The 27,523-nt window shown below is 55.4% G+C and overlaps 1 protein-coding gene across 4 annotated transcripts; it reads left to right on the forward strand.

Moving 5' to 3' along the window:
- Window positions 1-2,558: 2,558 nt before the first annotated feature.
- Window positions 2,559-27,300, forward strand: ORMDL3 (ORMDL sphingolipid biosynthesis regulator 3). 4 transcript variants are annotated; one of them, XM_075911450.2, is made up of 5 exons: window positions 2,578-2,706; window positions 16,392-16,554; window positions 17,439-17,644; window positions 22,091-22,242; window positions 23,770-27,300. In XM_075911450.2, exons 3-5 carry the CDS (start codon window positions 17,471-17,473, stop codon window positions 23,903-23,905), a joined length of 462 nt encoding a protein of 153 aa, XP_075767565.1. In that variant the 5' UTR covers window positions 2,578-2,706; window positions 16,392-16,554; window positions 17,439-17,470; the 3' UTR covers window positions 23,906-27,300. The 4 variants fall into 4 exon arrangements, with proteins under 4 accessions (XP_075767566.1, XP_075767565.1, XP_025037621.1 ...); XM_006117405.5 differs by lacking the exon at window positions 2,578-2,706 and adding an exon at window positions 14,501-15,086; XM_075911451.2 differs by lacking the exon at window positions 16,392-16,554 and having other exon boundaries at window positions 2,559-2,706.
- The last annotated feature ends 223 nt before the right edge of the window (window positions 27,301-27,523 follow it).

The raw sequence follows: 27,523 nt of genomic DNA on the forward strand, positions 1-27,523 counted from the left end.
GGGCAGGGCCCAACTGGGGCTGCATCGTGGCCCCGCTCAAGTACACCCGTTTAAGCCACCCCACCACCCTTCTGTCAACAGCTGCCTTACCCTGCCTACCTTCAGCTTATATCACAATTGCTGCTTCTTTGCAATGTGAACATAAGAACGGCCACACTGGGTCAGACCAAAGGTCCATCCAGCCCAGTCTCCTGTCTTCCAACAGTGGTCAATTACTGAACAGGTAATGATCAAGCGATCCTCTCCTGCCATCCATCTCCACCCTCTGACAAACAGAGGCTAGGGACACCATTCCTTACCCCCTCATTAATGAACCTAACCTCCATGAATGTATCTAGTTTTTTTTTTAATCCTTGCTATAGTCCTAGCCTTCACAACCTCCTCAGGCAAGGAGTTCCACAGGTTGACTGTGCGCTGTGTGAAGAACTTCCTTTTATTTGTTTTAAACCTGCTGCCCATTAGTTTCATTTGGCGGACCCTAGTTCATATATTATGGGAACAAGTAAATAACTTTTCCTTATTCACGCTCTCCACACCAGTCATGAGTTTATAGACCTCGATCATATCCCCCCTTAGTCTCCTCTTTTCCAAGATGAAAAGCTCTAGTCTTTTTAATCTCTCCTCATATAGGACCCATTCCAAACCCCTAATCATTTTAGTTGCCTTTCTCTGAACCATTTCTAATGCCAGTATATCTTTTTTGAGATGAGGAGACCACATCTGTATGCAGTATTCCAGATGTGGGCATACCGTGGATTTATAGAAGGGTAATAAGATATTCTCCGTCTTATTCTTTATCCCTTTTTTAATGATTCCTCACATCCTGTTTGCTTTTTTGACTGCCTCTGCACACTGCGTGGACGTCTTCAGAGAACTATCCACAATGACTCCAAGATCTCTTTCCTGATTAGTTGTAGCTAAATTAGCGCCCATCATATTGTATGTATACTTGGGGTTATTTTTTCCAATGTGCATTACTTGTGGACTTCTTTACTCACTTGATTTCTCATTCCTGCAGCTGGAGCCTCATAACTGCATAGAGCCCCATTTGATTTTAGCTGAGGGCCATCTGGGATCGGGCTCCACCCAATGCAGGCTCCAGTCTGGCTCTTGTGAGTAAAGAGATGAGCGTTTGCAGGACTGAGCTCACAGACCGTGTACACTCTTCAGGGCAAAGACTGTTTTTGCCGCTGTCCCTTGTAGCATGGGGGCAGCCCCACTGAATTCTGTATGTTTACTGACACACCATCTTATTAAGTACACACTTCCACTTCCAGTTCTGCAAGCATTTATTCCCATGCTTAACTTTACTACAAATTTCAGAGGGGTAGCCATGTTACTCTGTTTCAGCAAAACTAATGGGGCTGTGGCACTTTAAAGATTACTTGCATCTGACAAAGTGGGGTCCAGCCCGCGAAAACTTATGTCTTAATAAATTACTCTGTAAGATGCCATAGGACTCCTTGTTGTTTTTACTACTACATTGATTTCAAGGGATTCATGATAGGTGGTGGAATCTCCATCCCTAGAGGTTTTTAGGTCTCAGCTTGACAAAGCCCTGGCTGGGATGATTTAGTTGAGATTGGTCCTGCTTTGGGCAGGGGCTGGACTTGATGACTCCTGAGGTCTCTTCCAGTCCTATGAAAGTGATGTGGGCGTAAGATCAGGATTGTAGCTTTTTGCCGGCCTAAAGTGCGTACCGTGCAGTGGCGGGCATGCTGCTGATGGTCAGCAAACCATAACGCAATAAAAGGCCAAGCGTGGGAGGCTGACAAGTCACAAGAGAATCACGGAGGTGCGTGCACACAATAAAAGATCAGAGGGGAGGCCATGTTAGTCTGGAGCTGCAAAAACAAAATGGGTTCCCATTCTCTGATTATTTTTTTTATTAAAACAATGAGGAGTCCTGCAGCACCTTAAAGACTAACAGATTTATTTAGACATAAATTTTCGTGGGCAAGTCGGATCTGATGGTGTGGGGGTTTTGCCCACAAAAGCAGCTGCCAAAACACTCTTCCTTTCCTAGTGCAAACGAATGGTTCTTATCAGCCTCTTTTAACTATTTAACTGTTTTTTAAGTTTTTCCTGTTACAGACTGGCTGGGCTATCCCTTTGAAACTTATCTACCTAATGTCCTCTCCCAGCCCCCCTCCAATTTTGTTCCTTCCCTCCACTCCTCCTCCCTCCTTCCCTTATTTATTCTTGTTCCTGGACTTCCAACACTCTGGGCATCTGAAGAAGTGGGCTGTGCCCACGAAAGCTCATGTTTTGTTAGTCTTTAAAGTGCTACCGGACCATTTGCTGTTTTTTAAGGTTTTCCAAAATATATCAGTTGGTCTTTAAGTTGCCTCAGGACTCCTCGTGGTTTTAATTAAAAAAAAATCAGAGAATGGGAACCCATGCACGGGGAAATACTAAAATGAAGGAGAACACGAAAGACTCATGATAACCACAGGGCAGCGAGCGGCGCGGTAGGGGACGCGGAGCGGCGCAGCCCGGCCTGGAGCCATGGGACATGTGGGAGTCCAGGCCATCCCGGAGGAACTACATTTCCCAGAGCGCCCCGCGGCCGCGTGGGTTGCTGGGGCGCGCGGGCGGGGCCTCCAGCTGCTGTGTTGTCTTCAGCGGCGGCGGGGAGCGGAGCCGGGCGGCGGGGAGAGACCCCCACGGCGAGCCCGGGGCGGCGGGCCGAGAGCCGGCTGCGCGGTGAGCAGGGGCTGGGGCGTGCGGGGGGCACAAGGACCTAGAAGAGGACTTGGGGGGTGCAGGGAGCCGGCAGGGGAAGGGACCTGGGGGGGCCTGGAGGCAAAGGGGTGCAGGGGCCTCGGGGGGAGCCGAAAGAGGAAGGGACCTGGGGGTACCCAGGAGGGGAAGAGATCTGGGGACAAGGGGGGTGCAGAGACCTAGGGGACCCAGAAGGGGAAGAGATCTGGAGACAAAGGGGTGCAGAGACCTGGGGGTACCCAGGAGGGGATGGGATCTGGAGACAAAGGGGTGCAGAGACTTGGGGGTACCCAGGAGGGGAAGGGATCTGGAGACAAAGGGGTGCAGAGACCTGGGGGTACCCAGGAGGGGAAGGGATCTGGAGACAAAGGGGTGCAGAGACTTGGGGGTACCCAGGAGGGGAAGGGATCTGGAGACAAAGGGGTGCAGAGACCTGGGGGTACCCAGGAGGGGAAGGGATCTGGGGAGAAGGAGGTGCAGGGTTGTGGGAGGACCCAGAAGGGGAAGGGACCTGGGGGGGGATCCAGAAGGGGAAGGGATGTGGGGCTAAGGGGCTGCAGGGACTTGGGGGGACCTGGGAGGGGAAGGGAGACTGGGGGCAAAGGGAGGAAGGGACTGGGGGGGGGTATTGGGGAAGGGTGTGCAGGGACCTGGGAGGGGAAGGGAAACTGGGGGGCCCTGGGAGATGCAGGAGACTAAGGGGTGGGGAGAATCCAGTGATTCGGGGACCTGGGAGGGGAAGGAACTGCGGGGGGGAATTGGAGTAGAGGGTTGCAGGGACATGTGGGGAATCAGGGCAGAGCAGTGTAGGCTTTGTGGGGAGCAGATGGGAGAGGCAGGGGTGTTGGGGTGCCAGGCTTGGGAGAAGTCCCAGTGATGGAAGGGAAGGAGCAGGGGGCTAAGAGAGAGTGGGGGTGCTGGATTCTGGGCAATGGAGCTGGAATGGGGGCAGTTCTGGGAAACCTGCCACGAGATGTTGGAAAGCCGGCTGGGAGAGCAGTGCCTACTGGGTGGGGGGAGGCTGGGAGCCTGGGAGCCTGCCAGGGCACCGCGACCTTTGGCTGTTTTTTTGTGCATGTCTGGTGTTAGGCCTTTGGACCGTATCTCAGCGCTCCAGAGTGGCTTGCTGTGTCGAGCTGAGGGTTTAGGGCGGGGGTAGGAGCTGGAGCTTCCAGGCTGCCTTTTACCAAACTCTGCAGGCAGCACAAGGAATGTCCCCAGAGGAACCATGGCTCTTTGGGGGAGCCTGAAAAGCAACAAGCCAAAACACAGCTGGGATCCCTGCAGGAGAGGGGTGGAGATTTGAGAGCGTTCTGCGCAGTCAGTGGCAGCATCTCCGGCTTTCTGGGGGGGGTGATGGAAGGAGGGGCTGCTGGTCTCCAGAGAGGGGTGACTTGCTGGCAAGTTAGCCCCAGTTCTAGGCTCTCCACAGAAGAGATACAGTCCTGAGAAGTCCCCTACAAATCCAGCCCCATCCCCCCACAATCACTGACCTACTGAGGCCTTTTGGTCCCTACCTGTGACAGCCTCTTTGGGGTCTCCCCTGTGGCTGGCACCTCCATTCGATCCAGAAAGGTCCAACTTCTCTGCCAGCCTGAGCTGGATTTGAACCCGTGACCTCCAGGTGAATGGCTCTGTATCCCATCCCCCTTCGTCCTCCCCTCAGCGAGTCACCCAGAGCCTCTCAGCTGAGCCCTGAGATCAGATCCCATCCAGTTGTGGCGCTAGAGCAGGGAACCTGCGCCGGCAGCGGTTCCCTATTGTGCAATATTGTGGAACGAACTTGCACAGCTGGGCAGCGACAGGTCCCTGAATTGTCACAAAGAGGTTAATGGTGGTGGGGGGGGGGGGGAAGGAGGTGGGGAGAGCAGAGCCCTTCCGCAGCTTACAGGCAAACAGCCTGTAATACCCACAGCTTCTTGGCAGTAGCTATCTCGGGCGGGCGCAGCTGTGGGAAATCCCCAGAGGAGGCCTGCTCTGTCAGTGGGACCTTCGCTTAGTCTCTAGGCTGGACAGCTGGGATGTGAAGCCCCTATACGGAGTTCACTTCTGGCTCTGGTAAGTGCTTCCTCTCCCCCACTCCTGCCTCTCGAGCATGCTTCTCCAGCACAGCCTGCCACAAGAGAGGGCAGACTCCGGCCCCGGGGTTGGATCTGGCCCCAAGTATTTCCCTCCGGCCTTCCCAGCTGATTAGCAGAGGTGCAGACTTACAGCTGGCAGTGTGTGTTCGGCTGCCCCTCCTCCCACCTGGCTCCCAGGATTTTCCTGCTAACTGTGCAGGAACTGGCTGAAGTCAGGGTGTTCCCCTCCCCTGTACCACATTTCTGCAGAGCAGGGGTTGTAGATGGAGACACACAGTCAGCAGAGTTGTACAAATCAAGCCTGTGAAATAGAAGTGCGGGGTGAGGGGGCAGGCAGCAGACTAGGACAGATTTTCCTTAAAGAAACAGAGGTGGCTTCTCTCAAACTTAGCCAGCACCCACTCCCAGTCTGTGCCCCCCCACACACAATCACTGTCACATCCACACTGCCGCGCATACTTTCCTGTCCCTTTGCCGCACGTACTCAATCTGTGTCAGAAAGTCTATTTCTCACACATAAAATGTCATACACACACTCTCTCTAGCCCCAGCCCTTCCGCCCAAAGCCCCGCCCTGCCTCTTCAAGGGGGGGGCAGAGGTGGCCTGCGATTACATACCAAAATTTGTGAATTCCCCCCCCCCCTTCCATGAAAACAATTGCCCACCTCGGCCTGCAATCTTCACCTCCCTTAGGTTGCCAACTTTTTGAGGCAGGAGCCATTTTTATTTTGTGCTTGTACAGCTCCAAGCACCACAGGGTCTGGTGCTGACCCAGGCCTGTGGCTCCTAAATGCTACCACAGCATGGCTAAACAATACTGTTCTGCAGCCATGTTGCTGTTTCTAAGGGGAAACTCAAGCTGCTGGTAGCTTTAATGGGGGAGCCCCTCCTGTTCCATGAGATCATTCTATGCTGGAAAGTCCAGCCTCCAGAAGTGACTGTGGGCCCCATAAACATCTCTTAGGTGGCTCAGGTAATCAGAGGGGGAGTGATGCGAGCTATGCCAGCCAGCTCCCCTCAAAAGTCTGAGTCAGTGTTTGCTGTAGCAAACCGTGTTCCAGCAAGAGCACCCCAGATGGGTGCCCTTCTCCCTTGGCACCCCCCGGGGCTGGACCCGGACATTGCTCAGGATCGGTCGGACGATGCGTTCTGGAAACGGGACTGGGAAGCTGCAAGTTGCGACTCCAGAGTCGGTCCTGCTTGTAGCTTTCAGTTCAGGCCCCTCGCTCCCGTTAAGGAGCGCACACGGGGGCGGACGGGAGACGCTGGCAGAAGCCGAGCGCTTCCGTGTGGTCTGAGGGGCACCCCCTTCGTCCAGCACTGCCGCTGGTTGCTGCGTGGGGAGGAGTGAGCGACTTCCCCTTTCTGGAGAAACCTTGGCATCCTGTCGAACTGGGCTGCTGCTGCTTTGGGGGGGCTGTCCGGTGCCTGATTGGAGAGCATTTGTGTGAGCGTGGGGTGTGACCAGTAATTACTGTTCCAGTCCCCCCCTCCCAAAAACCCCCTAGACTCTCCTCCTTGCTACCCGGTGGAGTTGGTCTCTAGTGTGTTCTCTTCCAATCAGTCTGGAAAGCACCTCCCAGCACATCCCACACCTGATTTCCCCCACTGCATCCCCCCGTGTCTGCTCACTCCTATTAGGGGTGTAATAGTGGAGTCGATTACCCGATAAGCAAAAGCTTATAGGTTAATGCTAGAGACTACACGCATTTCCCTCCCCTCCTCCCCAGTGAATTCTATAGCAAGCTGGCCGGCAGCTCGGCTCAGTCCTGGCTCATACCGGGACCTACCCTGGCTGCAGCTCTGCATTTAAAGTGTATTAGGAGCTGGGCAGACAGACAGCCCAGCTCAGTTCCGGCTTGTGCCAGGTCTGGTAGCTCAGACCCCCACCCCCGACAAGGGCTGCTGCCATTGCTGCCTCTATCAGAGGCGATAGCACACGGTGACAGGCAGCCGGATCGTGACCAGAGCAGATTTTTAACCTGGCTCCCTTCACAGACCAGCTCCTGCCTGGCACCCCGTGCTGCTGCCTCTGATACAGCGGCAGCAGCATGGAGTGGCAGGTGGCTCCTGGGGAGTGAGGTGCACTGGCTACTGGCCCCGCCCCCAGGGACTATAGAATAGTCACCTCACTGATCAGAATTCATGAGGTTACTCGACTTATCGATTAACCGACATTTAACATCCCTAACTCCTACCTGTGTAAAGTGGGTGCAAAAAGTGATTGCCGGGTGCAACAACGCAGCCCACATGATCTCAGGGGTTTCGGTAGCATCCTGGGAGGTACGTTAGACTTGGCCTGGTACTAACCAGCTAATTAAGTGCTTCCCAAGTGAATCTGGCACAGGGCTAGAAGGGCTTGTTCCATGCTTCCAGCGCGATGAGGGGGGGAGGTGCTGGTACTCGGCACACGTGGGAAAAGGTTCTGCCCCTCTGTAACCCGGTCCCGCACGCCGCGTGGTTGGATGGTCCCCACCTTCCGACAGACCCTTTGGCTGGCAGGTGTGTTTGGAAGGGCTGCCCTCCAACTGGGGCCCTGTGAGGGAAGAGCGGCTTTTAGGGGACCATGACTCTCCCGTTAAGGAGTAGGGTTTCCAGATGGTTTCAGCAAAAATACACTTGACCTTGCATCACAATCGACATTCCATCTGATTTAGAAAATACCCGTCATTTCTATTTTCTCAATTTGTTTCCCGAACAGAAAGCTCAGATACTGGGCTGTCCGGTTCAAAACCGGACACCTGGCAACCCTATTAAGGAGAGTGGGGTTGGTGTTTTGGCTCCCAGCGGACGGCCCATGCATATTGAAAGCATTGTGCCTGTCTGCCCAGTGGGTGGCTCGCTGCCTCATTAACAGCCTGATCTCCCCAGGACTGTGGCGTGTGTACTGTGTGTGCTGTTTTTGTTAGCTGCTTGCTCCCAGAGTCCCCTCCCTCTGGAGTCCTTGAGCCCTGTGCTGTAGGAAGGTGCAACTCCTGCTGGCTTCAGATAATCCGAGGATTTGAAGGGGCGCTCACTCAGCGTGCCAGGTAACTCCGACATGGGAAGGCAAGCAGCTGACTCTTGGCAAAATTTGTAAGCGTTCATTCGCAAATGCTGGCCATCTCAGGGCTCCGCTGGGTGCTCTCGGGTGCCTGGCATTAAATGAGGATATTGACTTACTAGGGATCATGGAACCTTATTGCAATGAGGGTAATGAAGGGACATGCTAATACCAGGGTGTCAAATATACAGGAACGGCAGTGTAGACGGAAAGGGCAGGGGCATTCCAAGATAAGGAAAACCGTGTCCTACGTGAAACAAACAATACGGTCGAATCTCTATGGGCAAAAATGCCATGCCTGATTAAAAAGCATATCGCAGGAGGAATATTTTCCTGATAAGAAGCAACGGGCTTAAAGTGCAGCAAGGGAGGTTGAGGTTGGACTTTAGAAAAAACTTCCTACTCGTCAGGGTGCTTAAATGTGGGAATAAATTGCCTCGGGAGGTTGTGGAATCTCCATCACTGGAGATATTTAAGAGCAGGTTAGACAGACATCTACCCAACATGTGTCAGGGATGATCTAAACCAGTGTTTCTCAACCAGTGGTACGACTACCCTTGGGGTACTCGAGAAGTCTGGGGGGTACGTCCACACTACTGAAATTTGGAGAAAGCTGAATTTTTATTTTAAGTTTTACAGCGCTTTATTGTTTTTGTACTTTTTTACACCCAAAAATTTAATTGCTCGCCAGCTACGATTAAGTTGTTTAAACAAACGTGTTGCAATGGTAGGAAAAAAATTGTCTTTGAAAACTGTAGATACTAGAGGTACTTATAATTTTTTTAAAGGGGGTACGGTATAAAAAAAGGTTGAGAAACACTGATCTAGACAGTGCTTGGTCCTGCCATGAGGGCAGGGGACTGGACTTGGTCTCTTGAGATCCCTTCCAGTTCTAGAATTCTAGGGTCTGACCAGGATGACAGTGAAATGCAGTGGGAAGTTAGAGAGGCTGCAATAGGATAATGATGGATCAGGAAAGGGATAGAAAATATCGTAACACCGCTCTGTACACACCTGGGATACTGTGAGCGATTCTGGGCGTCCCATCTCGGAAAGGGCATGATGGAACTAGAAAAGCTTAGGAGACAAGCAGCACGGATATTCAAGGGTATGGAACAGCTGCTGTACAAGGCAAGAATAAAAAGCCAAGGGCTGTTTGGCTTAGAAGAGACACAGCCAAGGGGCACTGTGAGAGAGGTCTCTAAAATCACGACTGGGGCGGGGAGTAGTTATTTACTCTTTCCCACAACACACAAAGCAGGGCCACCTGCTGAAATGAGTAGGTGGCAGAATGAATCCACGCGAGGCTGTACGTAGGCACACGCCAGTTGCCGTGGGGTGTGGTGATGGCCAGAAGTAAAGCGGGGTTCAAAAGAGACCTGGGTAAGTTGACAGAGGGCAGGTCCCTCAATAGCTGTTAGCCAAGATGGCCAGGGATGCAACCCCATAGTTAGGGTGCGGCCGAACCTCTGCCTGCCAGAAGCCAAGAGGGGAAGCCGGGGTGGGCCACTCCAGCTGCCCTGTTCTGTATACTCCCCTGAGGCTCTGGTACTGGGCCAGATGGGCCATGGCCTGACCTTATCTGGCTGCTGTTCTGCTCTTCCGGGGAGTTGTTTCTCCGGGTTAAAGGAGGGATGTTGACATGGCTGGAGCTGGGATGGAAGGGGGAGGGGGTTGGGTTGCCTGGTAGAGACTCAGTAGCCATGGTCCCATGCTCTCTCATGCAGAGGCCAGCAGTCCACGTGCGGGTCAAGCCGCTAACCAAGGTCCATCGGAGTAGGGACGGGAGGGGGCTGGCTCGGCCCTGTGGCTGAGCTCCTGAAAGGACAAGCGGGTGTTACGCTTGCAGCGTTTTCCCTTTTCTCAGCGGCGTCTCTGGGAATTGGGGGTGGGGATGAATTTCCAGTCGGGGGTTGGGCAGGTTTCCCATAGACGGTGTTGACTGTGCGCCCCAATCGTGCGCCCCACAGCACCTACCAATGCACCTGTTACTCGGTCCCCCCCTCTGCATGTTGGTTCCTGGGTCGCATGCGCGGCGCGGCCGTGGCCTCTTGTCTCTTCACTGCAGCCCATCTCTTGCGGTTCAGGCCTCAGCCGGCTGCCAGTCAGCCCTGCGTGACGGCTTAGGGCAGTGTGTTTCAAACTAGGGGTTGTGACCCAGGACTGGGCGGTGGAAGGTCGGGCGCTGGGGCTCGTGGCTGCCGGGGGATCTGGTGACTAGTGGGGGGGGGGGGGGGGCGCTAAGGAAGCTCCCTGCCTGTCCTGCCACTGCAAACTGCGGTGCGCCCCAGAGGTGGCCGGCAGCAGGCCTGGCTCCTCGCGGGGGGGGGGGGGGGGTCTGCACAGGGCTCTGTGCACTTCCCTGAGCACTAGCTCCAAACTCCTTGGCTGGGAACCTGCTGCGGCTGCTTCTGGGGCACAGCAGAGTCTGCGGGGCCAGGAGAGGCAGGAAGCTGCCTTAGCCCCCCCGCTGACCGGGAGGTGCTCGAGGTCGGCCCCTCCTGCCCCCTCCCAGAGCCCCCTCCTGCACCCCAAAGCTCCCATCCTCCACCCCACCCTGGAATCCGCACTCCTGTCAAATTCTGTTGGGTCGCGGCATCAACCATTTTCTTCAGCTGGATCATGAGAGGGGGAAAAAAAAAAGTTTGAAAACAGCTGGCTTAGTGGCAGGGAGGAACGGCCATTCAGGACTAGGCTGAAATCGGCCCAGTTTGTTCTGTCTGGGACTTAACTCCGGGTCAGCACCTGGGCTCCAGAGATGAGAAACTGCCATTAACCTAACGCAGCCTGAGGCGCCTTCCGATGTTGGCTTCCTTTCAGGGTAGCGGTGTTTCCGTAGTCCCTGAAATGCGTTATGCTGACGCTGGGAGCAAGGCTCCGGCTGCGCTTTGATGAGCAAGAAGCAAATAATGTGACTGCGGAGAAGGGTTGAAAATATTCGTGTCCCCAGGAAATTGGCTCCCCTCCCACGTTTGAGGGCGATTTCGGCCCCTTGTACGTGATTGTTTGTGCTGTGAGAGCAGCCAGAGGCTTCGTTTGAGTTTGGGGCCCCTTGGCACTGAACTCTGCATAGATTCGTTCTTCCTCCCAGTGAGATCGGGGCCTGTGTAAACCTGTAGAGCGGGACAGTCCCTGCCCTGGAGAATTTGCAGTCTGACTAGACGTGACCCGGAGAGCGCAGAAGTGCAGGGAGAGGAAGTGACTTGCTGGGAGTCGCGTAGCAGGTTGATAAAGATCTGGCAGCTGAACCCAAACGTCTGGGCCCTGCCTGCTCAGCCATGTTGTGATTCACGTCCCTGTGACCCTCTGACGCGGAGGAGCAGCCGTGGCCACGCATCTCAGTTTTCTCTGGCCTGGCACGAGGCTGAGCGTGGCAATCGATGGCCAGTCACAAGAGACGAGTCAGTATCGTTCTCAACTGAGCGGCGGGGCGGGAATCTGCCTCCCTCCCAGTCTCTCTTCCCACCGCCCCCAAGTGCTGGGCTTTGGGAGCTGATGCCTGGGAGCTGGCTGCCTCCTAATAACCCTGGCCTGCCGCAAGGGGGCCGCTCCAGCCAGGCCGCAGCGAGCAGCCTGTGCTGCTGCCCCGGGGTCCCTGCTGGGTGGGCGGTGGGGATGTGAGTGGTTAACCATGGGGCCCACCGCTGCTCCAGCCAGTTCAGCCCAGCTGGGTTAGAGCAGGCCCCCTGCCCACCTCCCCTTTAATCGGCTAACCAATTAAACGGGTTTTTACATCCCCAGTTGGTGGCTGACCCGACTGGGAGAAAACCGACGATGCTGATTGGCTTCTTCCCTTGAACTGGGGCGATGCCGCCAGTCCAGACGGCGGCCTGGCCGCCCTGCAGACAGACCTGTAGCTGCAGAACAGCAGCTTCCTTCCCCCGCAGGCCCTGCCGGGGGAGGGCTTCAGATGAATAAGAGTCTTAGTGGCCCGTTCGGTGCTAGGCCTCCCAGCACACGGGCCTGTTAGTGCCCATCCTGTGCTTGATGGGAGCCAAGCCAACAGCCCAACATGACTGCCGCTGATCCGGGCTGGGTCAGGCTGTGTGTGTACGGGTCAGACCAAAGAGCGATCTCGCCTGCTATCCTGTCTTCTGACCAATGCCAGATGCCCCAGAGGGAGTGAACAAAACAGGGAATCAAGTGATCCCTCCCCTGTCTCCCATTCCTGCCTCTCGCATACAGAGGCTAGACACACCATTCCTGCCCAGCCTGGCTACTAGCCATTAACGGACCTATCCTCCGTTAATTTCTTTAGCTCTTTTTTTGAACCCTGTTAAAGTCCTGGCCTTCACAACATCCTGTGGCAAGGAGTTCCACAGGTTGACAGAGTCCCAGCATTCTGTTTGCTTTTTTTAACTGCTGCTGCACATCGAGTGGATGTTTTCAGGGAACACTCCCCAGAGCAACAATTGCAATGAAGAGCAGGGACAGGAGGAGGCAGAACGGGGCAGGAGGAGGGTGTCCTGGCCCTGCATCCCATGAGGCTGTAGGTCAGGCTTGGAATGTGTCTCGGAGCGGGACTGGCACAGAGCAGGCAGGAGGCTCCGTGGGCCAGGCTGTCCAGAGGCCGGTCTAGCTCCTCCAGCACTGCAGCTGCCTCGGCCTGGTGAAACAGTCAAGTCTTTCCCCCCTTAGGAGCAGTTGCGCAGCTGGGAGATTGGCGCTTAGCAGCCATCTGCCTCAGAAGGGGGAGGGCACTGGAGCAAAGTTTCCATCACGTTCCTTGTGTGATTTGTTTTTCCTGTAGGGGAACAAAATCCCGTCTGCAAAGCTAATAACCAGTGCGCTGGGGGAGGGGCCGTCGGCTTGGGTTGGTTGGTTAGCTCTGAAGTAGGCTTTGGAAATAAACCGCAGGGGCCTGCGAGAGAGAGATTCCTGGTATTACTCCGTGGCTGACCTCCTCGGTGGGCCAGGCTCCGCAGGGCATGCGGAGGAAGGAGGGTTCAACCAGGCCTGAGCCAGGTTTCCCAGAGGGGACACTGAGGCACACAAAGGGGACGGGCCCACATTTCCAAAGCACCTGCTAAAGTTTGCAACAGGCCCGACTCTTTCCGAAGATCAAGCCGGTGTCTTCCAACTGGACTCCCGGAATACCCAAGCAGCTGATCCTGAGCATGTCTTTTGGCCAACGTTCCCGCGAATCTTTTCTACCCATGTGTGAAATGGAGATGTAAAATCCCGTTTAATTGGTTAACCGACAAATGGGAACACTGGCGGGGGGGGCTGGCTAGAGCCTCCCCCTGCTGCAGCCCTGTTGATGGGCAACCAGAGCAGCCCCTGCCTCTGGGCAGACATGGGCTTCTCTGGACGACTGGAGCAGCCCCGGTCTGCGGCAAGCTGCCCCAGTGCGACAGTGCGGAATAAATTTTGTATGTGCACCGAGGCATGTGCGAGTGCGAAACACCAACCTAGCGGTGGACACTCTGCTAATCCGCTGGGCAGCACTGGAATCTCCTGAGCAGCTGCACAAGCGCCCAGCCGACCGGGAACGCTGCTTTTGGCCTGAATGCTGGGTTCTGAGCCCTGGAGGAGTCCAATGGGCCCTACCTGATCTGCCGAGGAGGGGGTTAGTTTATAGAGGCAGAGGAATTGGTGTGCCGGTCGGATAGCAGCCCTGCCTTGCGCCCGCGTCCAAAAGTCACACGTGGCCACTGCTCAGTGTACGAGTCCTGCAGCCACAGCAGTGGCAGGAGAGAGTTTTTGTTCTGTGTAATGATCTAACGATAGAGCTGCAGCCTGCAAAATAACCTAGGTCCAGAGTTCTGTTGGGAAACTTGGCCCATCTGGCAGCTGTGTGTCTGGCTGCAGCCCGCCTCCCACGGTCCGAGCGTGTGGGAGCTGGCCAGCAGCGGCAAATGAGTTTTCCCAGCAACAGGAGCTAAGCCAGCAACACCCCCAGACGCTCACCAGGAAGGGGGAGCCTGGCTTATCCCGGCCTTTTAATTTCTGCATCTGTGCGTGAGCCTCTGCATCTGTTACTACTGAACTTTGCATGACCAAGCGGCATCTTAAAAAAAAAAAAAAAAAAAATGCTCCTGCTGATGGACAAGTTTGGCCCACTTTGGAAAAAAAATCAAAACGCCACAAACCAAGCTTCGGCAGACAAAATCCATGGAAATTAATTTCAAGAGCCCAAAAGCTGGCCCTAGCCGTGCATATCCCCTTCTCATAATGCACGTGACGAGTCCCGCTGACTTAAGCACATGCCGCAGTGAGTGCCGGATCCGGGTGTGACATACCAAATGGGCACGTGTAGGTTTCAAGGCTGGAAGGATCCATTCTGAGCATCTAGTCTCACTGCCTGGAAAGCACAGCTTAGAAACTCCCACCCGATGATTCCCACAGGAAAGTGGGGATGGAGCTGCAGCGAACCTCTTCGCCAGGCTTCAAGTGATGGAACGCGCACCCGCTGCTCTGGCGAACGTGTGGCGGCATCTTTGGGAGACACATGGTGATGGGTCTTCATAGGTAGCAGGCTTAAAACAAGCAAAAGGAAGTACTATTTCATGCAACGCACGGTCAACCTGTGGAACTCCTCGCCAGAGGATGATGTGAAGGCCGAGACTTTAACAGGGTTCAAAAAAGAACTAGATACATTCATGGAGGAGGGTCCATCAATGGCTGTTAGCCAGGCTGGGCAGGGAGGATGTCCCTAGCCACTGTTTGTCAGAAACTGGGAATGGGTGACAGGAGGAATTACGTGATAATTCCCTGTTCTGGTCCCTCCCTCTGGGGCACCTGGCATTGGCCACTGTCAGCTGACAGGATGCTGGGCTAGGTGGACCTTTGCTCTGACCCAGTCTGGCCGCTCTTATGATTCAATCCTGCAAAGGTCTGAGCTTGAAAATACTCGCTGACTTGGCTTCCTGGTGATGTCGCTGTTCAGCGCCACGTGTTGTCGCTCTGCCTGGGAGGAATACGCTCCCCGGATCGGGCCCGTGGCTGGCACGCTTTGGCGGTCTCTGGAATCTGAGGGTTTTTTTCGGTTGTGATCTCGCGCTGGCTGGATGACGTCACAATCTGCCCATCCAGAGGGAGCCAGCTGTGGCAGGTGCTGGCAGGACAGCAGCCAGCTGTGAGCTGGGGAGGGGCGGGTGAAAGGTCCCGTTTGCGTGGGGCCGGTGGTTTTGATCCCTGTCAGCCGGTGGCCACGTGCGAACCGTGGCCACGGATAGGCCTACCCCATTCCGTGCTGCTCCCGCATCTGGCGTGTTCCATCATTAGGCGAGGGTGTGGTAAGCATGTGTCTGGTGTTTGCTAATGAACCTCTTTAAATACACGAGCCAATGAGTGTAGCCGGCTGTGAGATTTCATGTATTGTTGTGGATGGCCCCCAAATCCATCCTCCGTATGGCCAGTGGCACTGTGTTCTCCTTTCCAGTACAGGTTGAACACCTCTGGTCCGGCATGATTTTACGTAGCCAGGTGGCCACTTATTGTGGGCGTGGCGACGTTTCCCACAGTCCCATAAAGTTGCTTACAGCCACCAGTCCTGGCTGCCAATGTTCTTTGCTGTTGTTTAGCTCCAGTCTACCCCTAAATGTCTTTAAGAGCCCAGCAAGCAGTAGAAGTGTTGGTCATGCTGCTAGACAATATTGACCTCCCATGGTCTGGCAAATTCTCTGATTCAGCACGTGTCAGGTCCCGAGGGTGCCGGAATAGAGAGGTTGCACCTGCAGTGAATTTCTCTTTCTGGCCTCATCAGAATTGCTTTGACACTGCCTCTTTCCACGCGTCCCCTGGTGTCTGCATGTTCTGCCCCAGGGCAGTGGGGCAGCCTTCTCCTACATGGCACCCCCGGCTGAAATCACCTCCCTGCTTCATTCCCACCTTGTTGCTTTTCTCACCTCGCTCTTGAGGGCTCGTCCCAGAGCAATTCCCTCCCTCCCGTTGCCTCGATCTCTGTAATGCCTTTAATTGGGAGACTTTCACTGCTTACAAACTGAGGGCCCAGGTCTGACCTCTGGGTTGGGGTGGGAGGCTGCAGCCACACTGACCCCTATAGCAGATGTATGGCTAATCCTAATGGGAAGGTTACCCCTCCTCCCCAAGACTGTGCAAAATCGGGGCTGTTCTCAGATTATGCCCTGAATCCTACAGACACTAAAGCATGTGGGTTGCTTTATGCTCCAGATTTTGCAGGGCCTTAATGGGTGTGTCTAGACTACAGGCTTTTGTCAACAAAAGTCCACTTTTGTCGACAAAACTATACCTGTGTCTACACTACCGCCGAGTTCTGTTGACATAATGTTGACAGAACTCGGCAGTTTTGTTGACGGCGGTAAACCTCATTCTACGAGGAATAACGCCTTTTTGTCGACAGAAGGCATTACTGCATCTACACTGTCCTTTGCGTCTACACTCTCATGTCGACAAAGCAGCTGTCGACAGAACTGGATGTCGTCTAGACGCTCGTTTTCGACAGAAGCTTTGTCGACCGTATCTGTCGACAAAGCCTGTAGTCTAGACGTACCCAAGGTGTCCTGAAAGAGGACGTGCTCCGGGTTGTGCTGGGAAATTACCCATTTGGCTCTTCACAGACAGAGTGCAAGGACTGAAATCATCCAGAGCCCTGGTTCCATCAGAATCTACCTCCGGAGTGACCCACGCCCCACTGGCGAGAAGCTACCCCTCTTCCCTGGCACCTTCCGCTTGAATCTCAAACCTTAGCAGATGTAGCTCCATCTCCACTTTAAAGCTTGGGTACGGAGAGCTTCTGGTGGGAAGGCAGCAGCGTCTGGGACAGAACCCGGAAGTCCCGACTTTGCGTCAGCCGCGTCACCTGCATGACCATGCTCCATCCTGGGCCGGTCTTGGCTGAGTAGCTGCGACAAGGAATCCTAGTTGGGACTGGTCCCAACTCAATCATCCCAGCCAGGGCTCTGTCAAACCGGGACTTAACCTCTAGGGATGGAGATTCCACCCCCTCCCGAGGGAACCCCTCCCCGCGCTTCCCCACCCTCCTAGGGAAATCGTTTGTCCTAATATCCAACCTAGACCTCCCCCACTGCAACGTGAGCCCATTGCTCCTCGTTCTGCCATCTGCCACCCCTGAGAACAGCCTCTCTCCAGCCTCTTTGGGACCCCCGTTCAGGTGGTTGAAGGCTGCTCTCAAATCCCCCTCACTCTTCTCTTCTGCAGACTCAACAAGCCCCAATCCCTCAGCCTCTCCTCGTAGGTCAAGGGCTGCAGGCCCCGAATCATTTTGGTCGCCCTCCGCTGGACCCTCTCCAATGCGCCCACATCCTTTCTGTAATGGGGGGCCCAGAATTGGGTGCAATACTCCAGATGTGGCCTCCCCAGTGTCGCACAAAGGGGACTAATCACTTCTCCAGATCTGCTGGCCATGCTCCTCCTAATGCAGCCCAATATGCCGTTAGCCTTCTTGGCTACAAGGGCGCCCTGTTGATCCGATCCAGCTTCTCACCCACTGTCATCCCCAGGGCCTGTTCTGCCCAACTGCTGCTTAGCCCATCGCCTGTAACTGGGGGGGAGGCTGGGGCTGTTGCGTGGCAGGTTTTGGCAGCTTCTAGCTCAGCGACTGCTGCCCCCCTGTGCTGACCGGTCTCTTGCTTTTCTTGGTTCAGTTCAGGGCTGCCGAGCCGGCGCGTGAGCCAGCATGAACGTGGGGACGGCCCACAGCGAGGTGAACCCCAACACCCGCGTCATGAACAGCCGAGGCATCTGGCTCTCCTACGTGCTGGGGATTGGCCTGCTGCACGTGGTCCTCCTCAGCATCCCCTTCTTCAGCGTCCCCGTGGTCTGGACGCTCACCAACCTCATCCACAACATGGTAAGGGGGACCCCCAGCTGGGTTTGTCTGCCACGTGGGTGGTTTGCTCTTACAGGGACAGCGCTGAGGGATCCCACTGTGAAATCAGCCCCCAGTCCCGGGTCCCTGCAAGTGCATGCGACACAGCCTGGCTGATGAAACCTGTGGTCAACCTGTGGAACTCCTTGCCAGAGGAGGCTGTGAAGGCTAGGACTATAACAGAGTTTAAAGAGAAGCTGGATAATTTCATGGAGGTTAGGTCCATAAAAGGATATAAGCCAGGGGATAGAATTGGTGTCCCTGGCCTCTGTTTGTCAGAGGCTGGAGAGGGATGGCAGGAGACAAATTGCTTGATCATTGTCTTCGGTCCACTCTCTCTGGGGCACCTGGTGCTGGCCACAGTTGGCAGACAGGCTACTGGGCTAGATGGACCTTTGGTCTGACCCAGTACGGCCGTTCTTATGTTCTTACAAAATAGCCACAGCCCAGGCCTTGCCCTCTTCCGCCTCCAGGTCGTGGGTTCAAATCCAGCCTGGGTGGGGACAACCAAACCTTTGAAAATTGGAATTGATTTGGGTCCCAGTCTAGCGCAGGGGTGGGCGACCTCAGGCCCAGGGGCTGGATGCGGCCCCCAGCTTGCTAGGAGCCGGCCCCCCTGGGCTCAGGGATGGGGGAGTCCACACTGGTTCTCCAGCCCCATCCCACCATGGGGCTGGAGCACGCACAATCTACTAGCCTGGGCCCCCATAGGCTCTGGTGCGTGAGGGGAACATGGGGAGGGTCTTTTTCCTCCACCTCAGTGAGAGGTTTTTGTGGGGCTTTCTCTTTGCTTTTCACTTGCATGTGGCCCCCAACTGATTTTTCTGTGGGTCACAGACCCAAACAAGGTTCCTCCCCCTGCGGCTGCATCACCAAAGCCGCCCAAACAGGCTCCTGCAGGAGCAGACTGGCCCGGTGAGAGGGGCAGGGGGCAACGACGAATGATGGGGTGGGGGTGGTTGGTTCATGGGTCACTGGCTCCAGGGTAGCTGAGAAACGGGACCAACCCTCAGTTTTCCACTGGGTCGGGCCCTACCAAAGTGAGTCGGTTCTGGCCCACGGCACGACCGTAGGGTTTGCCAATTGGCCTGTTTCATGGCTGCGGATGTTTAACTCTGATGTTTCACCAGGCTGTTCCCATGGGAGACCAGGCCCACGGGGGGGGGGGGGGTCACAAATAAGTTGTAGAGGGTTCCTGGGATCGCCACCCCCGCTTCTGGGCTGCCTTCAGAGGGTGGAGGAGGGGCGCAGAGCTCTCCGCAGCCAGGAGAGAGACCCAGGAGCAGCCCTGCAGGGAAAGCGCAAGGCCTCCCCTTCCCAGGTAGTCCCCTTTGCAGCACAGGGACAATCGGACACAGCTCCACAAGTCTCCGCCAGCTGCAGCAACTGCTGGGCCTGCTGCCCGGGCCCTCGCATCCAGGAAGCACCTGGAGGTGGGTCTGGTCTCTCTCCCCACCCCAGCCCAGCTGGAGCTAGGAGCCCCCTTTGCTGGGGCATTGCTGGGAACAGCTGATTCCCTGGGGGAAGGGCTTAGTTCCCGGCCTGGGGTGCGGCTGTGAAGTTGGTAGGGCCCTGAGCATGGGCGTGGCCCCGGGCGGGAGGGGGAGGAGCTTGGGGGGGTGCCAGCAAGAGGACGCATCGCTGCCCTCAGCTGGGATGTGGCGCGAGCCCAGCCGCTCAGCGGAACCTTTGCCCCCGGGACGGAGAAACGCCCCGTGTGTGTCCCTGCTGAGAGCCTCCCCCTCTGGTTTGAAGTCTGTGTCTCTCTGAGGTGCGACTGTGGCTCCGTACGGGGTGAGGGAGTCACCGGGCCCAGCACCCCCCTCCGCAGCCAGACGTGACTCTCCGCCGGCAGGGAGAAGAGAAGGGTTATTGGGTCACAGGGACGCAGCGTAGCACAGACTCGTTAACACAGGAACCGGGAGCAGCCAGCACCTTCCGTCTTGGGGAGAAGGGCCCTTCATCCCCCTCCTTCTCTGAGCCCCCTGCTTGTATCCTAAATCAGCCAAGATTGAAGTCCCCAGCAACCCGGCCCTAGACCTACAGGAAGCCCCCATCCCTTCCTGCCTGCTTCCTGGGCCCAAGGTGTAATCTGATAACACCTGGTTGCATCTCCCCCCTCTGCTCAGGTTACAAAACAACTTGAGCCATTTCCTCTCTCTCTCTGTATCTATATCTATATATAGACACACAACCACACACACACACTCTCTGTGACCACAAAGCGGCACAGGACAGTAGGAACCACACACAACATAACAAGAGAGATGTAGCCATGTTAGTCTGGTCTTGTTGAAATATACCAAAGCAGCCAGTGAATACAGTCCCCACTATGTCACGGATTCTCACCCCTGGTTCAGTTCCCTCGCAAGGCCCCTGAGAACCCAGCCCATAAAAACTCCCCAAATCGTTAGCAATCGGCAGCTGGAGCGGAGAGCAAAAGGGCTCCGATGCGCACTCCTGTTCCCTCTCCTTTTTTTTTTCCTTCTCTCTTCCATCCATGTGTGGAATAAATTTTATTACGTGCCCCAGGGTATGTGCAGATGTGCACCACCAGTAGAAACACAGGCTGCCAGCTGTGCTAATCAGCTAGGCGGCATTTGGATCTCTCCTGGGTGGCCACCCGAGTGCTCCGCTTACAGGGAACCCGGTTCATAGCTCCTTGCCTTCCTGTCTGTCCAGCTTAGAGGGGTGAGGAGCAGGAGGCTTTTAATGGGCCAGCAGCACTTGTTCCTAAACAACCATAGCAAGAGATTCTGTCTGTCTGTCTGTCTGTCACTGGATTATCCGTAGAATCTTCCAGGGGAGTAAGGTCTGGTTACAATAATACGCTGTGTTTATCTAGTGCTTCTCCTTGGTAGCGTTCACAGCCCTTTCCATCAAGGGGGAAGACTCTGTTGGTATCATTAACCCCATTGTACAGATGGGGTAACTGAGGCACGGAGCGATCACCTTGCCCAAGGTCAGCACTGGGAACAAGCCAGGGTTCCGGGGCACCCCATGCAGCGTCTTTCCGCTGCCGCCCCGTAAATATCACTCACCCTTTGCCTTCCTCTCGTGCCGCACCGTTGAGCATGGCAGAGAGTTGTCTGCTGCCCTTCCCCCTCCCGGACGTGGGGGTCAGTGTTTTCGCCACTCCTCCCCAGAGGGACGTGGGGCACGTAGGGGTGAAACGTCCGTTGAGGTTAGAACTGGGCATAGAGGCCAGGAAATGCCCCCGCCCACGTCCAGCTGCAGCTGTTTCATTTCAAAGGCAGGAAGCACCTGGTATTGTCTGTGCACGAGTACATTTGATTCCGCTCCATGTGTCTTCTCCTCTGATACTGGGGATCTGAGTAACGCCGGGGGGGAGATGTGACCAGCGGGCCGGATGCAGCCTGCCAAGCCACCAGATCTGCCCCACGGCCGCCTCGCCATGACCCTTAGGCACAGAGGAACTCACACCACTTTACACGGCTGGCTGCTCCCTGCTCTGGACACTGGGGAGGGAGGGGGAGGCTTCAGGCGCTGCCCCCGCCCCCCAGCAAAATCTCTCCACTCCCATTGGACAGTTTCCAGAACTGAGAAATCTTGCTGGGGGCAGGGGCAGTGTGCAAAGCCTCCTCCCTCCCTCCCTCCTGCTGGAGCAGAGCCACATGGAGCAGGCTGGAGCTGGAGCAGACAGGCAGGGAGCCTGCCTCAGATTCCTGCAGGGCCGCTGGCTGGGAGCCGCCTAGGTAAATGCCTCCCAGCCAGAGCCTGCCTCTGACATCCTACCCTCTCTCTCCCTGCAACTACCTGCTCCAAGTCACCACCCACCCCCTCTCCCCACCTCCTCCAGGCCACAACGCCCTCCCAGACCCTGCACCCCCTCTGTACCCCTCCCCAGGCCAGAATCCTCTCCTGTACCCATCCCCCCTCCCCAGCCCTGCACCCCAAGCTCCTGCCCCAGACCACAACCCTCCTCTTTCACCCAAACTCCCTCCTTGACCTCACATCCTCTTCCACACCACAGCCCCCTCCCCCAAGCTCCCTTCTTCACCCATTCACTGTTCCTGACCCCACCCCCTCCGCAGAAGTGTGGCCCCTGACTGCTTACCATTAACAATTACGGCCCAGCACTGGACTACCGTGGACAACTCGGTTGTGGCCAGGGCCCCACGGTGCTCCAGAGCTAAATGCAGGAGCCGCTACAGCCAGTGCTCCAGCGCCCGTCCGTCGTAGCTGGGTTGTAACCGGCTCCGGTCCTGCCAGACCCGAATTGCCGATGCCAAAAAACCCCCTATTGGATGACGACGTCGCCCCCTAGGGGTGTGACCCTGGCTTGCAGCGTGCGAGTGCGAGACCTTTCCCACGGCTGAGCGGATGACCCAGGTCCCATGAATCTCTCCAGGCCCCCGGTCTCAAAGGGGCTGCGCAGGTTTTACCTTCTGCTCGTGTTTGCTGCAGAGTATGTACATCTTCCTGCACACCGTGAAGGGGACGCCCTTCGAGACGCCGGACCAGGGCAAAGCCCGCTTGCTCACGCATTGGGAGCAGATGGACTACGGGGTGCAGTTCACGGCGTCGCGCAAGTTCCTGACCATCACGCCCATCGTGCTGTGAGTACTTTGGGCTGGCGGGTCTTGCCCCAACCCGAACCGCCCCACCCCCCCAAAAGCTAACTCTGGAACCTTGGAGATCTTCTTGTTGCTTGTGACCCAGCTGGGTCCGTGCCCATAAAGAGAGACCGGGGCAGACCTGGGGTGATTCGAAGCGCCGCTGTCTCTCATCACTGGGACTGGCAGCAATTGTGGGTGTCCTGGTAGCAGCTCGGAGCCTGTCCCAGATCCGGCATTTCATTATGCCAGGTGCTGTCCAGACACGGAAGAAGCCCGTTCCTGCCCCCAGAAGCGTGCCATCGACCCCCCCAAGCACAAAGGCAGCGAGGGAGAACGTGGGGGCCGGGGCTTCACCGGAGGCAGGTGTCAATGATTCGGGAGGGAAGGGGAGAGAAGTCAGTTGGGAGAGGCTGCGAAGGGCTCTGAAAGCGAAGACCAGTCATTTGTGTTCAAGGTGACCGAGAAATTCTTTTAGAGCATCCGAAGGAGGGAGGTTAAAACAGTTCACCGAAAGCACTCAGCCAGTTAACCGGTTTGACTCGGCTCTTACCGCCCAGCCCCGCTGTGGCTGTAGGGCCCTGCCGTGGCTGTGAGGTTTCTCTGCCGGCCCCTCCCCAGCTGGGTCTGCTCGGGCGTGGCCGGCTCTCACCGGCGTTGGCCATCAAGGCTCAGTTAACCGGTAAGCGTCCCACTAAGCCTCACGCTTCCCGTGTAACGTCCCTAATCCAAAGTCTGTAGAGTCCCAGTGGAGCAAAATGGTGGGGTCTGGATCAGACCCTAAAACCACATCAACAAGGGCAACCTCTTGCTTTTCCCCCCTTTCACCGTCAGAAGCCGGGAGTGGGCGACAGGAGAGGGATCACTTGATGATTCCCTGTTCTGTTCACTCCCTTTGGGGCACCTGGTGCTGGCCACTGTCGGCAGACAGGATCCTGGGCTAGACGGACCTTTGGTTGACCCAGTCTGGCCGTTCTTATGGTCTCTCTTCCCCCCACCCCCTACCCGCCTACCACCCGCCTTTCAGTCCTGACTGATGTAATCGCTTCTGGGACACGGTCTGCGTGGAACTGTTGTTCTCCAGCGCGAGGTGCGTAGTGTAGGGCCCATCGCGATCGACTGGGATATTCCTGAAGGGCCCGGTGCTGCCCCACCCTTTGCCAAAAGCACTCCAAGGCTGCGGCTGCAAAGGGGCTCAGCTGTTTTGAGTCTTGTGGGACCAGAGCTCGTAGCTAGAAGGAGACCGACATTTCCCTCCATTCTCGTTGTGGAAGGGGGCCTTGCCAGCTGTTAGAAACCTGCTCCCGGTGTTTTGTGTTGACTTACCCGGCTGTGCTGTGCAGATCGGAGGCCCTGAGTGGGTGACGAGACTCGGGGGAAGGGTTGACTAATGGGCGTAACTAGAGTAGCAGGGATTGGAGCAGGAACCGCAGTCAGTGAGTCGTGTGCAACCAGCCTCTCCCGAGATCCTGCTGAGCCCCTGGGAGCGATGGAAACCGAGAGTCAACTGCCGCTTCTCTTCCACCCTAGGTATTTCCTCACCAGCTTCTACACGAAATACGACCGGATACACTTCATCATCAACACCATCTCCCTCATGAGCGTCTTGATCCCCAAGCTGCCCCAGCTCCACGGAGTCCGGATCTTTGGAATCAACAAGTACTGAGTCCCCCGGATGAAGCAAGCCGCGGTGGGAGGGGAAATCCAGTCGTCGTCCTCCTCCTCCCTTCCCCCCCACCTGGGATAGACCTTCCTGACGGCTGTTTAAAGGCAGTAGCCAATAGACTTGTGTACTGCAGGCAGGATCCTGGTGCCCAGTAAATCTAAGCAAGCTCTGGAGTAGCAGAATCCTCGGTAGAGCTTAGCAGGGAGCCAGCAGTCGGGGAAGGGGAGGGGTTTCTTGTACTCCGGTAGATGCAGATAGGCTAAGACGTTGAGGTACAATAGTCAGGCTTTCGGGAGGCTCCCGTCCAGAGGCCAAGACAGGAGAGAGCAGGGTCGGGAGGGGTATGAGTATGACACATGCACTTTACAATACGTTGATCCTTTTAGACACTAGATGCCACTCAAAGGGCAATTCTGGGGGGGCTTGGCCACATTTCCCAGGCGTGAAAACCTTAATTGGCCACTTGGCTTTTGCGAGATGGATTTCTCTTCCCCCCTCTCTCCTCCGGCGGGGGAGGAATGGGTTTTTTTTTCCCAACGAGAACACAGGAAGGAGCAACCAGGCATTTCTGGCAAAGTTTCCCCATTTCTCAACGTTTGTATCGTTCGGAGAGGAGGGAATTGGAGTCCACATCCGAGTTTTTCAGTGAATTTAAACTGTTACCAGCGTTGGGGGGCGTTGGTTTTAAAGCGGAAGGGATTCTGTTTTAAAGCAGGGGTGTTCTCCCCCCTCACACATGCTCCCCATAGTGTTAGCCTGGTACGGCAGTAGGGGCTAACACTATGGGGCGATGGTGTTAGGGGCGATGGTACTTTTGGGCGGTTCTGTGTGTAAACGCGTTCACGCCGCCCGTCAGAGCCACTTGGGAGATCTGGAGAGGGGGGGTGGCTGACGGCTGACCGGTTTGTCCCAGATGAAGGGAAGATTGTTGCTAGGTACAGAAACGGGGGTGCTGGTGCAGGCAGGGGGTGTAGCCCTGACTGGGGTGAAACGGGTCTTGTTCTTCCACCCCGTTGCCCAGGGCGCCAATGGCTGTAACTAGATCAGTGGCATTGGCCAGATACCAACGGTGGGCGCAGCTCAGCATGTGACAGCACGTTCTCGGACATCTGGGCCCGGAGGCCCGGCAGCAGCATCCCGGGAGCCACGGGAGAGCTGTGGAACAGGAATATGGTCGTGGTGCTGAGTGGAGGCAGACCGCAAACGTGGCTAGTCAGTAAGAGGGCAACAGATCTGATGGGTCATTGAAGCAGTGAACTTGCTCCCAGGGGCTGAGCGAATCCAAGAGCTGCCGTCGGTCACATGCCCAGAGAATGGCTGCTGAAGGCTGCCTGCCCGTCGGGGTCCAGACAAGGAAGGTGTTTGGCCCAGCAGGGAGACAAGTGACTCTTGCTTTCCTGCCGCCTTCCTTAGCCACAGTTGCTGTCCCTGTTTAAATCCACAGTCCTGCTATTCTGCTCCTGAACTGGTGGATAGATCCAGAAGGGGGGGCGGGCTCCCCTCCGTTAATGGGCGCAACTTGCCCCCAAGTGAGTGAAGGATGGTGGAGCATCGCAGGGGGCAGGGAAACTCCAAGGGGAGCTGATTAACAACCGTCTGACTCTTGTTTAGATTTTGTTTAGGCGTCCGGAGCGTATTCCAGATCATGTTTTCTGCCTCCTGCATTGGTGGTGGGAGGCAGCCCTGCCTGGAGAAGTGTGGTTTTACTATGGGCTCTTAAGATGAGCCGATGAGTTAGTTATCCAGGGAATCGGAAGCCAGTTTGGAGGACGAGGTGGGAGTTTTAATGTAGATGATAATCTGCAATACAAATGCAGTAATCCTAGTGTGAAGAGCGAGTGCTGAATAAAGGCTTGATAATCCATGTGGGTGATAAATAAGGCTGGTTGGGGGTAAACAGTAGCCAAGGGGGGGCTATTTCCTATAACAGGGAGGTCTGGATGACCCAGAATGCAGGATTGTTGCAACGTTGACTCCTCCCTCCCCACACACGCACCTCAAATGGCCAGCTAGAGTGAAGGCTTAGCAGCCAGCCACTGTGTTGAATGGCAGGGTGAGGATCGATATGCCGGTTGAAATACGCCTCTGTTTATATTTGTCATGCTACCCGTGCACAATCATGAAAGTGATTTTGTGGGTGTGGATGCTGAGATGCCTCCTGGTTTCGAACAGAAACATTTGAAAGGAGACCTTTTCCTTCCTGCGGGAGCCAGCGGTAGCTTTCGAACCGAGCAGGCACATCAGTGGGTACAAACGATAACGGTCACGCCCCGATCGAAGGGTCCAGGCACAGGAGTGGGAGCCGGGACATCCCAATTTCAAATATCAGCCTGTGTCCTTGCACCCTCTCCGCCCTTTGTGTGAACTGCTTCACCGCTCTGCCTCAGTTTCACCGTGTGTACCCTGCAGAGGAGAGGGGGAATAATTAACCTACCTCACAGGGCCGCTGGGAGGCGTATTGTCGCCAACGCGCTTTGAAGACGGAACTGCTACTTTAAGTATTAGTGAAAAGGAAGATGGGGACAAGAATTAGATGAAGGAGAAGGCAGGAACCTGCTTTGGGTTCTTGAAAAAGGGTTAATTTATTTGATACAAGGCTCTTTGTTTGTTTGTTTTTTCCCTCCCTGATGTAGATGGGAGGGGATTGCTGCTTTGGTTGATGTACTATCTACCCCAAGACTAGTGCACTTTTCAAGCTATTGCCTGTGACTTGGGGGGAGAAATAGTTTCAGGCCAGTGCTGCTTTCTGCAGAGGTTTGGGTGGATTCAGAAATGAACGTTGTAGCTTCGTGCCTCAGATGGCAACGGTGAGGCCGCAGGTTTCCACCTTGCGGTCTTCACACTGGGAAGATGTGCCTAGTCTAAGGTGCACGGTGCAGGATAAACGCCGATGTTGGGCAGGTCACAGAATTACAACGCTGATGCTGAACCTTCTCCGCTGAAAGAGACCGAACACGCAGCGTGGTGTTAATCTAGGTTTGGGGACAAATAGAAACCTAACGAGACGAGACAAAATTATTTTAAAGGTGGGAATCTCAACCCAGAGAAGTGGGGCAGGAATCACTTCATTCTTGTGTTTAAAACAACCCACCCACCATGTATAAAAAGGGCTTTTTTTTCTTTATTTACTTATTCCCAGATATTTGTAGATGTTTGCATTTTCTCTCTCTGGTGTCTGTTAAACATGCAAAGATGGAATGACTTGGTAGCGGAAAAATAGATACTCGGCACCAGACCCTTGGCCGGGGCAAAGCAATCTTCATCAGCTGAGATCTGGACCTGGACTGTTTGTGGTATTCAGTGATATTGGTCAGATTCAATCAGTTCTGTTAAATAAACGATGAATGGGAAAGCTACTGAAAATAAAACCACAACCCCTTTGGGTTTACAAGCCAGAGTGGACATTTTCCTAAACAGGTTTAACACAAGCATGATATTCATAGAAAAGTCAGATTTCTCATTTGGAAGCACTTCAGTGAAACGCGGAAGCATGTGCTTAAGACACGAACAGCAGTGGAATTGAAGCACGTGCTTCAGCATTTTGCTGAATTGGGGTCTTGCTTGGGTCAAATGAATTCAGACCCTCGAACTTAACAGTTTAAAGGGGTTTCTGTTCAT

The sequence above is a fragment of the Pelodiscus sinensis genome, chromosome 29 (assembly GCF_052426305.1).
Source record: "Pelodiscus sinensis isolate ZL-2025 chromosome 29, ASM5242630v1, whole genome shotgun sequence".
In the NCBI taxonomy this organism is placed as follows: Eukaryota; Metazoa; Chordata; order Testudines; family Trionychidae; genus Pelodiscus; species Pelodiscus sinensis.